Source organism: Littorina saxatilis, linkage group LG13 (assembly GCF_037325665.1).
Source record: "Littorina saxatilis isolate snail1 linkage group LG13, US_GU_Lsax_2.0, whole genome shotgun sequence".
NCBI classification, from domain to species: domain Eukaryota; kingdom Metazoa; phylum Mollusca; class Gastropoda; order Littorinimorpha; family Littorinidae; genus Littorina; species Littorina saxatilis.
This window is the reverse complement of record NC_090257.1, coordinates 38,030,290-38,044,015: the sequence shown is the minus strand read 5'-3', so window position 1 is coordinate 38,044,015 and position 13,726 is coordinate 38,030,290. Positions and strand designations below refer to the sequence as shown.

Sequence of the window (13,726 nt, the reverse complement as noted above, 5' to 3'; positions counted from 1 at the left end):
CACGTCTATCTTTAGCGGCTTTCATTAACGATTTTTGTCGGATTCGGTAGCACGAAAAATGCAGCTACCTTTGAGCGATCGGAGAACCAACGCTGTACTGCGCTAGCTTTCTTGGGCGGTACATTGATAATGAGCAGACGACAGCTCATTTGAAACGATGTGAAGTTACTGTTTGTTGTACGATTCTGTTATTTCCGACTTTGTTTGCAAATAAATATACTAGTTTGTTCAAATGAAATTGTAAGAAAACAATGATCACAGTAGACTAAGCAAAATCCCTGATGATCGGAAGAGACTTACATTGTCCTCTGGACAAATGGGCGGTGTGAAGAGACACAGAGAGGGGTTTAAACAGACAAACAAACACACAAATAAATAAATAATTATAGTACAGGTAAAGAAACGAGTAAATAAATAGATAAATAAATATATATAAATATATATGCATGAATTAATAATAGATGAATACATAAGTAGATCAATCAATCAATCAATCTATCAATCAATCAATCCATCCATCCATCCATCCATCCATCCATCAATCACTCAGTCAATCACTCAGTCAATCAGTCAATTCATCAATCCATCCATCCATCCATCCATCCATCCATCCATCCATCCATCCGTCCATCCATCCATCCATCAATCCCTTTATCAATTAATCAATCAATCAATCAATCCATCCAGCAATTAATCAATCAATGAATTAATCATGTAAAAATAAATACAAAATAAGTTAAGTAACAGAAAGGTAAATAACGTGCTAACTAAATTCACGCGATTCATTCCTCTAGACATGTTTAGCATATCAATCTACACTACCAACTGCTAGGATGAACATGCTTAATTGTCTCAAATTGCTGGCACGAGTCGTCGTGAGATGCATGTGCCGCGATGCACGTGTTAAATTCGCGGGAAGGAAACAGGTCACAGGCCAATGTACTTACCATCGCTGTAATACCCCCATTCCACACAACCGTTCCAGGTCTCGTTCCCGTACCGACCAAGGACGGCTGCCACAACAATGGAACGCTGCGCAAACGGCCGTTTTAGGCATCTTTGAGCAGCGTCTGACCATAGCAGGACGGCTGGGAACGGAAGCTAGAACGGATGTGTGGAATGTGGGTATGACAACTCAGTGTGTGAGAGCGCTACCGTTGCGTGACCGTTGTTTTAAGTTCTTTAACGATCCAAGCGTTCCGTTACCGATGGGTTAACGTTCCATTACCGTTCATTCTGATCGGGAGGGGAACGGCTAAAATTTTGAACATGCAGCCCAAACTCAACCCTCCCTACCGACCCTACCGTTCAAAGCAGTTCCGTTAACGATCATTTACGTTCCATTGCGGTTCCCTCCCGATCCCTCCCGTGCCCGCACCGTTCCTTGGTCGGTACGGGAACGGGACCTAGAACGGTTGTGTGGAATGGGGGTATAACATTGAGTTATCACTGAGCACTTTGCTGTGTCCAGTGGTATCGTATTCGCGTGTTATTGGTTTGAACTAAGCTGTTGTGCAAAGGTAAACAGTTGTTATTTGTCTGCGTGAAGAACAAGTGTGGAGGATGGAACATGTGATACTATATGTTCCTATACTTAAACTGTCACCTCCTCACATATATAATCCCTTTCCAAATCCCCTGGCTTTCGTTTCAAACTCGAAATCTTTAACTGGGAGAGAGAGAGAGAGAGAGAGAGAGAGAGAGAGAGAGAGAGAGAGAGAGAGAGAGAGAGAGAGAGAGAGAGAGAGAGAGAGAGAGTGTATGTGAAAAGAACTTTTTCCATTTTAATGGACAATCAAGTGTTGCTATTGTTGTTATTGTTATTATCATTATTATTACTGTGTGTGTGCACGCGCGCGGTGTGTGTGTGTGTACGTGTGTGTGCGCGCGCTTGAGCATGCGTGTGTGTGTGTGTGTGTGTGTGTGCGCGTGTGTGTGTGTGTGCAAGCTGAATAAGAGACAGAAACCTATCAATCATTCAACCAAACAGCCAGCCAACCCATCCTAAACCAATCCTTCCACCAACCAAACGCACGTATATCCACTCAAACACAATATCAAGAGTTCGTGAATTCTCCTCTGTTTGATTTTATTTCAAAAGAACCGGACACAATTAGCCACCGTGCGTTATGACAAATCGTGTTCCCCACCTTTTTAACATTTAGTCAAGTTTTGACTAAATGTTTTAACAAAGACGGGGAATCGAGATGATGGTTGTGGTGTATGTGTGCGTGTGTGTGTGTGTGTGTGTGTGTGTGTGTGTGTGTGTGTGTGTGTGTGTGTGTGCGTGTGTATGTATAGAGCGATTCAGAGAAACTACTGGACCGATCTTCATGAAACTGTACATGAGAGTTCCTGGGTATGATATCCCCAGATGTTTTTTTCATTTTTTGGATAAATGTCTTTTATGACGTCATTTTGTAAAAGTTGAGGCAGCACTGTCACGCTCTCATTTTTCAACCAAATTGGTTGACATTTTGGTCAAGTAATCTTCGACAAAGCCCTGACTTTGGTATTGCATTTCAGCTTGGAGGCTTAAACAATAATTAATGAGTTTGCTCATTAAAGTTGTCATTAAAATCGATTATTTGCAAACAGATTTAAAATTGATGCATTGTATTCCGCATCTTCTCCTGAATTCAAAATGGTATGGTTAGCCGAGACTATCTGAATGTAGTCTCGGCGATGATTGGTTTGTGGTGTTGATCTTGACTAAATGTTTTTATATTGCTTCACGCGACTTGTTTATCCATGTTCTCTACCAATTTCCAAATGTCCAATCTCCATTCATAAAACAGTTATTTTTCAAAAATATACTTTCTTCATGTCCGTTACCACGGGATGAGGAGAAACGTTGTTCATCGCACAAGCACCACTTTGTTTATTGAAACTGTAACCATGGCAATACACAGACAATGCGCAGAATGATGCGCAGTGAAGGTTACTACGAGCGGAAGCTGACGTCAAGGCACCTGGTGGCGCCATCTGAGCCTCACTCCTTGAGTTGACGAACTTGATGTTCATACCTGCACAAACAAGAACGGTTGGAGTCCATAACCATCTGACTGTATCACGAAGAAACAGACAGAAGGAAGGATAATGAGAAGGGGGAGAAGAGGAGAGGTAAGAGCCATAGCAGAAGTAGTGTGTGTATGTCTTATGTCTGTCTGCTTGTCTTATCCTCTTATCTGTCTGTCACCCTGTCCAATCTTATGGGTGTAGGGGTGTCTTGTATTTTAGTGACTTTTGATTATTGTTGGGTGGAACTTCAAGAAGAATCTATTATTTGTGTTATTATCTAAGAGTATTACATTATAAATGATACCACCACCATCATTACCGCCCCCCCACTCTCTCAGTCTCTCTCTCTCTCTCTCTCTCTCTCTCTCTCTCTCTCTCTCTCTTTTTTTATCAGTATTGTAATCTGCATGTTATGTTATGCTCCGGCCTTACTTGTAGGCGAACGGTATGTTATATGTCCGTCTGTCTGTTATGTCCTAATGTTGTATATACATATGTCTTGTATACTTGGCAGTTGCCATTTACATATTTATTATACATGTTGAAGGATGAATGATGATACATTGTAGACGGATGCATGTTATTGATTAAAAGCCCCACAATGATGTGCTTGGCAAATACAAATTAAAAAAAAAATTAAAAAAAAGAAGTAGGAGAAGAAGAAGAGGAGGAGGGAAGGACAAGGAGAAAAAGATGAGGAACAAGAGAATGAGGAGGAAGAGGAGATATTTTTCTTCTTCTTTGTTCATGGGCTGAAACTCCCACGGTTTTAACGTGTATGGCCGTTTTTACCCCGCCATTTAGGCAGCCATACGCCGCTTTCGGGGGATGCATGCAAAGTATTTTTGTTGATAACCCATCAAACTCTGACATGTATTGCAGCTTTGTTCCTGTGCGCACTTGGTCTTGTGCTAGTACGTACAAACGAAGGGGGATAAGGTACTAGCCGGTCTGCACATAAGTTGACCTGAGAGATCGGGAAAAATCTCCACCCTTAACCCACCAGGCACCGCCGGTATTCGAGCCCACGACCTTCCGCTTGGGAGGCCGGCGTCTTATCTACTAGTCAGGAGAAGAGATGGAAGAGGACAAAGACGAGGACGGAAAAGAGGAGGGCGAGGAGAAACAGAAGAGAAGGAGAATGAGGTGGGGAAGAGGTTGAAGTCCATAGCCATGTTACTGTATCACGAAGAAACCGACAGAAGAGGTAGAGGAAACGATGAGGTGGGGGGGAGGGGGGGGGGGGGGGACGAGGAAGAAGACGAGAAAAATAGACAGAAGAGGAGGAAAAGAAAGAAGAGAAGAAGGAGCAGAAAAAGAAGAGGAAGATAAGAAAAACACGAAGAGGAGGAGGAGAAGAAGAGGAGAAAGAGACGAAAAAGGAGGAAGAAGAATAGGGGGAAATGAGAAGAAGGAAGATGGGAATGAAGACGACTACGATGACTAAGTTCACCTCATTCAGACATTCTGAGACCTCCTCGATTTGAGTAGACCGTGAACTTACCATGACTGTCTCGCCACTGTCTTGCTATAATTTGATACAAAACGATCAGTCAAACATAGTATAACACGACATGGTAAAATAAGAGTTATGTTTTCCCCATTCAGAAACTTACCGAGACACAAAGGTACAGAATCTGTAGCATCTTCCTCCCACAGAGCACTAAGGTTACACGTCACGTGACCAGATCCTCCTCCAACACGGACATGTGATTGGTCACACGCGTAGGTCACGTTCTCGCCCAAGTAGCCAATCGTAGCAGAGGCCGTGGCTCCAATACGAGAAGGCGGAGCTCCACAACCTATTCCTTTAGTAAAACAAAAAAACACACAAAAAAACCACACAGAGATGTGTCAAACGGCAAACAAGACATGCATGGGGTTTTTCTCTTGCATTTCACAGACGAAGAGTAACAACGATGCGATAGCCTAGCTATTGAAACTTTCGCTCTAACGTACTTGATTCTGAGCGCTTTTGCATCGTTGTTTTCTCAGAACCAAGATGGTCCATATTAGGAGCCGGGCCATAGAAGAGGCCCTTTTCTACACTCACCCCAAAGGACTGATGACTGGGTTCCGGCAAATGTACTTTTCTCTCAAGGAGAGACCCAAAATACCCCGTTCAAATGCTAAATTTCAACACCAGGTAAGGGGGCTGGCTAGCCCTCTAGCTGACATAAGCCACATTCACGGGAAGGAGTGTGTCTTCAAAACCATGCAATCTGGAGGGTCATACAGATTACAAGACAGAGTACAAGGGAAAGAAGAAACCTTCAATTGACTAATCTACTGTTTTTCTTCGAACAAATGTAATAATATGCATGCAATATTTACTTGTGCACACTGGATCTGCATTTTCCACAAACCACGTGCCAGCCGCCGTGCACGTGCGCTTGCCTGTGCTTCCTCCTGATTGGCTGTAACCAGGGGCGCAGGTGTAGGTCACGATGTCCCGGTAGACGCCGAAAGGAAGGGAGGGCACTGCGTTCAGTATTGTCGCAAGCGCAATACATGGCTTAGCTGAAACCGCAAGAAGAGTTATTGCAATGAATTATCGTTTGGTTGATTGATTGGTTGGTTTCTTGCTTGAGTGCATGGTTGCTTCATTTGTTAGTTCTCTGACCATCAAACTTTGAGCTGGTCAAGCACCGCAGATGATTGTTGTGAGATGTAGAGGTTACATGCCGAGTCTCAGTGATTATCAAAAATAATGGTCGAAGTTTGCGGATCATGAAAAATGCGAGCTTCAGCGAGCTTTTTCATGACCGCGAACTGAGACCATTATTTTTGATAATCACTGAGACGAGGTATGTAACCTCTTTATTCCTCCTTTCTTCAGTTATTCAAAGAAAAGAGGAGTTTTTGTGCGAAAGTTTGATCGAATCATATTCACCCAACCAGTCTATCTGCGCAGGCGATCGATTAATGCGCGGTTGCATAGTTCCGTGCAAATCATTCAATTCCGTTAACACTTTTTGTCAGTTTCCATGTTTTGAACTAAAATCAAGTACACAGTTATGTTGTCGTTCTGCTGTGGCGGTAAAGGCAGATAGTGTGTGTTCTGTTCATGTTTTGGTATCGCTCAGGAAATGTTCTTTCCTCGAATGTGACTAGCAGACGAAGTTTTACACCCGTGTTCCAACGTTAAAAACTGTATGAAGGTCAGTTTTCTGGGGCAAAATAGTGTATGAAACCGCTGCATATTCTTTAAGTTGATTAGATATTTGCAATTGATTGCGTGTGATCTGTTTATAAAATGAAATATTGTTGAAAACTGACCGTCGGATTGCAGTCTTGTCGATGCAGCCGAAATCTGGAAGGGGAACTACTCGTGTCGCTAGACAAAATATGAGAGTTACTTTTCCTTGGAATCTTGCTAGCGATAAACGATTGTGCACGGCAGATCTGAATTCAGAAAACAACCAAACTCATGGATTTTATATTGAGATTCATGTGTTCAAGCCTGTAGTTGTTGGTTTAAATGCGGTATGGTTGTATTGTTTGCTCCAGAAAGGTATATTTTGTACATTAGCGTGTTCTGAACTTTTGAGTCGCAAAAAGTAGATCCACAATGTGTACAGTCTCTACCCATGAGCTATCGAGGATTCAGGCCCGTTGTTGGGTAAGTGATTTTGGTTGTTGGGTAAGTTACCGAAAAATAAGTAGCCCTACAAGTTTACAGAGAGAAAGAAGCAGAGGGGGGAATAAAGGAGTATACCTCTCATCCAAAACGGTGGCACATTTGAAATGGGCATAAACAGTATTTCCCAATAACGTTTGAAGAAGTAAAACTCGCTTCCACTGTTCGTTGACACAGCCAGAGGTACACCCGAGCAAGCAAACAAGCAAACAAGTCAGCAAACATGCATTTTGTGTCATCACTTGTCATTCCAAGACTCCCCCTACCGCCAATTCCAACCCAATCTACTATGTTATTTTGGAAGGTTATTAAAATGAAATATTTGACCCTACCAAATTTGGTCTCCATTCATCATGTGGACAAGGTCCTTATGATATTGTCTCTGTCTGCCTCTGTCTGTCTGTCTGTTTGTCTGTCTGTCTGTCTGTCTGTCTGTCTGTCTGTCTGTCTGTCTGTCTGTCTGTCACGCAGACACAGACACAGACACACACAGACACACACAGACACACACAGACTGTCAGACACACACAGACACACACACAGACACACACACACAACCACACACACACACACACAACCACACACACACACACACACAACCACACACACACACACACACACACAACCACAACCACACACACACACACACACAACCACACACACACACACACACACACACACCACACACACACACATACGCGCACACACACACACACCACACACACCACACACACCACACACACCACACACACACACACACACACACACCACACACACACACACACACACACACTCACACACACACACACACACACACACACGCGGTTGCGCTGTGCTTCATAGCACGCTTTACTGTACCTCTCTTCGTTTTAACTTAGGGGCCAATGGCCTAGCAATTAAACTTTCGCATTCGCATTCGCATTCTTCGTTTTAACTTTCTGAGCGTGTTTTTAATCCAAACATATCATATCTATATGTTTTTGGAATCAGGAACCGACAATGAATAAGATGAAAGTGTTTTTAAATTGATTTCGAAAATTTAATTTTGATCATAATTTTTAATTTTTTTACTTTCAGAGCTTGTTTTTAATCCAAATATAACATATTTATATGTTTTTGGAATCAGAAAATGATGAAGAATAAGATGAACGTAAATTTGGATCGTTTTATATATATATATTTTTTTTTTTACAATTTTCAGATTTTTAATGGCCAAAGTCATTAATTAATTTTTAAGCCATCAAGCTGAAATGCAATACCGAAGTCCGGCCTTCGTCGAAGAATGCTTGGCCAAAATTTAAATACATTTGGTAGAAAAATGAGGGTGTGACAGTGCCGCCTCAACTTTCACTAAACGCCAGAGATGACGTCATCAAAGTTATTTATCAAAAAAAAAGAAAAAGCTTCTGGGGATATCACACCCAGGAAATCTCATGTTAAATTACATGAAGATCGGTCCAGTAGTTTTCTCTGAATCGCTCTATACTCACACACATACACATACACACACACACACGCACACACATACGCCACATCCTCGTCTCGATTCCCCGTCTATGTTAAAACATTTAGTCAAAACTTGACTAAATGTAAAAACAAGTCGCGTAAGGCGAAACTACTACATTTAGTCAAGCTGTGGAACTCACAGAATGAAACTGAACGTAGTCCGCCGCTAGTGCAAAAGGCAGTGAAAGTGACGAGCCTGTTTGGCGCGGTAGCGGTTGCGCTGTGCTTCATAGCACGCTTTACTGTACCTCTCTTCGTTTTAACTTTCTGAGCGTGTTTTTAATCCAAACATATCATATCTATATGTTTTTGGAATCAGGAACCGACAAGGAATAAGATGAAAGTGTTTTTAAATTGATTTCGAAAATTGTATTTTGATCATAATTTTTATATTTTATATTTTCAGAGCTTGTTTTTAATCCAAATATAACATATTTATATGTTTTTGGAATCAGGAAATGATGAAGAATACGATGAACGTAAATTTGGATCGTTTTATACAATTTTTTTTTTTACAATTTTCAGATTTTTAATGACCAAAGTCATTAATTAATTTTTAAGCCACCAAGCTGAAATGCAATACCGAAGTCCGGCCTTCGTCGAAGATTGCTTGGCCAAAATTTCAATCAATTTGATTGAAAAATGAGGGTGTGACAATGCCGCCTCAACTTTTACAAAAAGCCGGGTATGACGTCATCAAAGACATTTATCAAAAAAAGAAAAAAAGGTCCGGGGATATCATTCCCAGGAACTCTCATGTAAAATTTCATAAAGATCGGTCCAGTAGTTTAGTCTGAATCGCTCTACACACACACACGCACAGACAGACAGACACACACACACACACACACACACACACACGTCACACACACACACACACATACACCACGACCCTCGTCTCGATTCCCCCTCTACGTTAAAACATTTAGTCAAAACTTGACTAAATGTAACAAGAAAGGTATGCATATGCAATTGGAACGTTTAATTTATGGCAATACAAAACGTAACGTTCACTGATCTTTGACCCAGTGGTCTTTTGAAAATATACGACGAAAATTGACCCCAAAAATCGACTTTGCTAATATTTTGCTAATATTTTGTCTGTGATAATGTCAGAATTTGTTGAAGAAAGTGTGACAAAATTAGAGAAATGAATCCGACAGACTTTTTGATACAGAACGTTGAATATGATGACATGCCAAGAATCATTTAAAGGAGGGTGATGACAAGTGATGACACACAACCACACACACACACACACACACACAACCACAACCACACACACACACACACACAACCACACACACACACACACCACACACACACACACATACGCGCACACACACACACACCACACACACCACACACACCACACACACACACACCACACACACTTAATTGAATGAAGTATCTGACCGGTCAGTTACAATCACATAACCTATTTTGGAAGTGGTATTAACCCAAGGTGTACGTTTGTTGCAATGATGGTTTTTCGTTTGAATTAGTGTAACTGTCATTCCAATATGGCTGGAAATTGCGTAATTTCATGACGTTTTCGTAGGCTAAAATTACATTGTTTCTGGATTCACATGAACATTTTCCTGGAAACATCCGAGCGATTTTAACCAAAACATGACACAATGCCGTGCAGAGTCAACACAATCACATAATTATACAACAATTAAAAGAATTCACCGTTTATTTTTGCATCGACCTGCAAAATGTTCCATTACCCCCATTCTGAAAAATGGAAGAGGTAAAAATGCTTGTTGAGTGTTATGTATGCGCTCTGTTCACATTCTGCCATGTCCGAAAATAGATATACGTGTACCTTCAGATAAGTTAAAATTATGATATTCTAACTAAACAATAGACTATCATGTGTGTATATCATGTAAATGTGGTCGTGTCATACTAGTCTGGCAGGGATCTGATTTTCCACTGCTCATGATGTCAAAGTCACCGAGACAACACCATTCTGGGAACACTTTTTTTCTTTCTGTTTACCCTGGAAGAATTTTGAAAACATACACAACAGGGTTTACTTTATAGGGTGACGTCTTTATGATTTGACGTCAAAGATTTTAGGAGGCTGTGGAAGAGATCGAAGTTCCACAAGATGCTTCTTTAAACGGGGCGCTTCGACTGCGGGACATTTGGAGCAAAAGACACGCAAGTAGAGTATGTAGTATAAACAGAATACCACATGGCTTGCTGTGTCATAGATATACACTCGCTTTCGCTCGCATTTTAATATAAAACACACAAAACAAATCGTGTAAATCTGATAGGACACAGCAAGCCGTGTAGTATTCTCTTTGCATATATACCGAGAGGCATAAATTCCGCAAACTGAACTTTAAACAAGTCGCGTAAGGCGAAAATACAATATTTAGTCAAGTAGCTGCCATTTTTCAGCAAGACCGTATACTCGTAGCATCGTCAGTCCACCGCTCATGGCAAAGGCAGTGAAATTGACAAGAAGAGCGGGGTAGTAGTTGCGCTAAGAAGGATAGCACGCTTTTCTGTACCTCTCTTTGTTTTAACTTTCTCAGCGTGTTTTTAATCCAAACATATCATATCTATATGTTTTTGGAATCAGGAACCGACAAGGAATAAGATGAAAGTGTTTTTAAATTGATTTGGACAATTTAATTTTGATCATAATTTTTATATATTTAATTTTCAGAGCTTGTTTTTAATCCGAATATAACATATTTATATGTTTGTGGAATCAGCAAATGATGGAGAATAAGATAAACGTAAATTTGGATCGTTTTATAAATTTTTATTTTTTTTTACAATTTTCAGATTTTTAATGACCAAAGTCATTAATTAATTTTTAAGCCACCAAGCTGAAATGCAATACCGAACCCCGGGCTTGTACGCCGTTTTGTGTGTGTCGATCGGCTGTTTACTAAGTTTGTTCGCTCTTTGACGATCAAAATGTGAGCAGTTCAAACCTTCTGGAAGATGATAATTGGGTGTTAGAAGTATATACGCCTTGACCACAACGGTTGCACATTTAGAACAATTATAAACAGTATTTTCCCAATATTATTTGAAGAAGTTCCGTTGTTTGTTGATACAGCCAGAGGAACACCTAAACAGATGAACAAACAAGTGACAGAAATACATTTTTGTGTAATAATTTGTGACTTTTATTTCACCCCTCTCGTTTTTACATTTAGTCAAGTTTTGACTAAATGTTTTAACATAGAGGGGGAATCGAGACGAGGGTCGTGGTGTATTATGTGTGTGTGTGTGTGTGTGTGTGTGTGTGTATAGATCAGTTCCCAGAAAACTTCTAAACCGATCTTCATGAAATTTCACATGAACGTTCCTGGGTATGATATCCCCAGACCAGTTTTTCTTTTTTCATATAAATGTCTACGATGACGTCTTATCTGGCATTTAGTAAAACTTGAGGCGGCACTGTCACGCCCTCATTTTTGAACCAAATTGGTTGAAATTTTGGTCAAGTAATCTTCGACAAAGCCCGGACTTCGGTATTGCATTTCAGCGTGGAGGCTTAACAATTAATTGATGAGTTTGCTCATTAAAGTTGTCATTAAAATGAAATTGTCGCAAACAGATTCAAACTTGATTGCATCGTATTCTTCATCAAATTCTGAATCTAAAAATATTACATATGTTATGTTTACTCTTAAAATGTGATCACAATTAACGAAAATAGGTTAATTAGTACTACGATTAAAATGTAAGAAATCGATCCAAAAATGGTTTCATCTTATTCTTTATTATTTCCTGATTCTAAAACCATATAGATATAATATGTTGTATTCAAAACAAGCTCAGAAAGGTAAAAAGAATACAGAAAAGCGCGCTTTATTGCTTTCCGCAGTACGCTATTGCGTTATTCTGCCTTCTTCAATTTCACTTCGTGTTGCACGGGAAAACTGCCGCGGGGATTGACGTACGAAGCTGTATTGTCTCGGTTAAAAAAAAAATGCAGTGCGTTCAGTTTCATTCTGTGATTTCAACAGCTTGACTAAATGTAGTAATTTCGCCTTACGCGACTTGTTTATGTATTCCAACAAGGTTATGAACACATTTGATCCGACCTAAATTGGCTTCCTTTCTTTATGTTGACAGTCGAATATAATACTGTCTATGTCTTCCTGTCTGTCTATCTAACTGTCTGTCTGTCTGTCTGTCACACACACACACACACACACACACACACACACACACACACACACACACACACACACACACACACACACACACACACACACACACAGAAACGCACCACACCACCACCACCTCCACCACCACCATTACTGCTACCACTACAACCCCCCCCACACACACACCACATATACCAACCTCCCCCCCCCCCGAAACACACACAACTCACGAGCACACACGATGTCCGGATCGTTGGCCACAGATGTCCACTGCCCGTCACCAGCACACTGTTTTCGTCCCACCCCAGTCCCAGATTGAATGTACCCTGACTGACAGCTGTAGGTGATGATTGACAGATAGACTCCAGAGCTGGCAGAGGGCTCGGCCTGATACAGGGTGAGCGGGGCACCGCACTCTACCACTGTCAAGTTGATCATTAGCAATCAGTCACTAATTCATAATCAGTGGCAGTTGTTTTTCGAAAATATATCAATAATATATAATATCATTGATGAATAAAAATGAAACGTAGAAATGAAATCTGAAAAGTATAGATGAATAAGAAATGATTATGACATCACTGTGGAATAGCATTGAACTCAAACCTGTGATATTAAAACATATCTGTGCTTGCAAACACGGCCTGGAGCATAAAGCAGGACTTCATAAATAGCAAGCCAACTTCTCAAACAGTTAAACAATGCGTGCATTATACCCACAGACATCCAAAGGTTGGCCGGACTTACCAAGCAATTGGCCAGCCAGGTGAGAGACACACACACACAAACATATGCAGACAGATAGATAGACAGATAGATAGACAGATAGATAGAGAGATAGATAGACAGATAGATAGACAGATAGATGAGACAGTGACAAAAGGTCAGGTGTCATGTCTACTGTCCCGAATGACACACGATTGCTGACATTTCACCATTGCCAACAGAATAAACAAATAAGAAATAGGTAGAAAATGAATGTGAAAACTGACTTTAATTGTTGATCAGTATTTTCTATACCACTAACAAATAATCTACTTGCACATAGCTGTTTGGCAAATGTATGTTGCATGGGACACACTGACATGAAAGTGGAAGATGTTTTTCCCTCTAGAGAAACTACATATCAAGTTACACTTTTTGTGCTCTTCCATTCCAGTTGGCAATCAATTGTTAACGCATGTTATTAGAAAAAATAGAACGAAAACAGATTAGATAGAATGAAAAATGTACTGGTGATGTCATTTGGGACATACTGACATGAAAACGTCACCTTTTGGCATTGTCTCAGATAGACAGATAGATAGACATTCAGGGGTGGGACTGAAAAAGGTCATGAATCCTGAACCAAACCACACAAAAAAAGAGGCCATAATCGAATCCGGATTTCCGGCACATACCGGACGAA

The 13,726-nt window shown here is 40.6% G+C and overlaps 1 protein-coding gene across 1 annotated transcript in view; it reads right to left on the bottom strand.

The window, feature by feature from the left end:
- Positions 1 to 2,068: 2,068 nt before the first annotated feature.
- The window catches only part of LOC138946093 (sushi, von Willebrand factor type A, EGF and pentraxin domain-containing protein 1-like), a 15,651-nt gene continuing 3,993 nt past the window's right edge, over positions 2,069 to 13,726 (bottom strand). Inside the window, exons 6-9 of the mRNA XM_070317602.1 lie at positions 12,549 to 12,740; positions 5,356 to 5,541; positions 4,638 to 4,829; positions 2,069 to 3,026 (exon numbers count right to left, since the gene is read on the bottom strand). Coding sequence (XP_070173703.1) covers positions 2,806 to 3,026; positions 4,638 to 4,829; positions 5,356 to 5,541; positions 12,549 to 12,740 — 791 coding nt within the window. The 3' untranslated portion in view covers positions 2,069 to 2,805. The remainder of the gene's footprint in view (positions 3,027 to 4,637; positions 4,830 to 5,355; positions 5,542 to 12,548; positions 12,741 to 13,726) is intronic.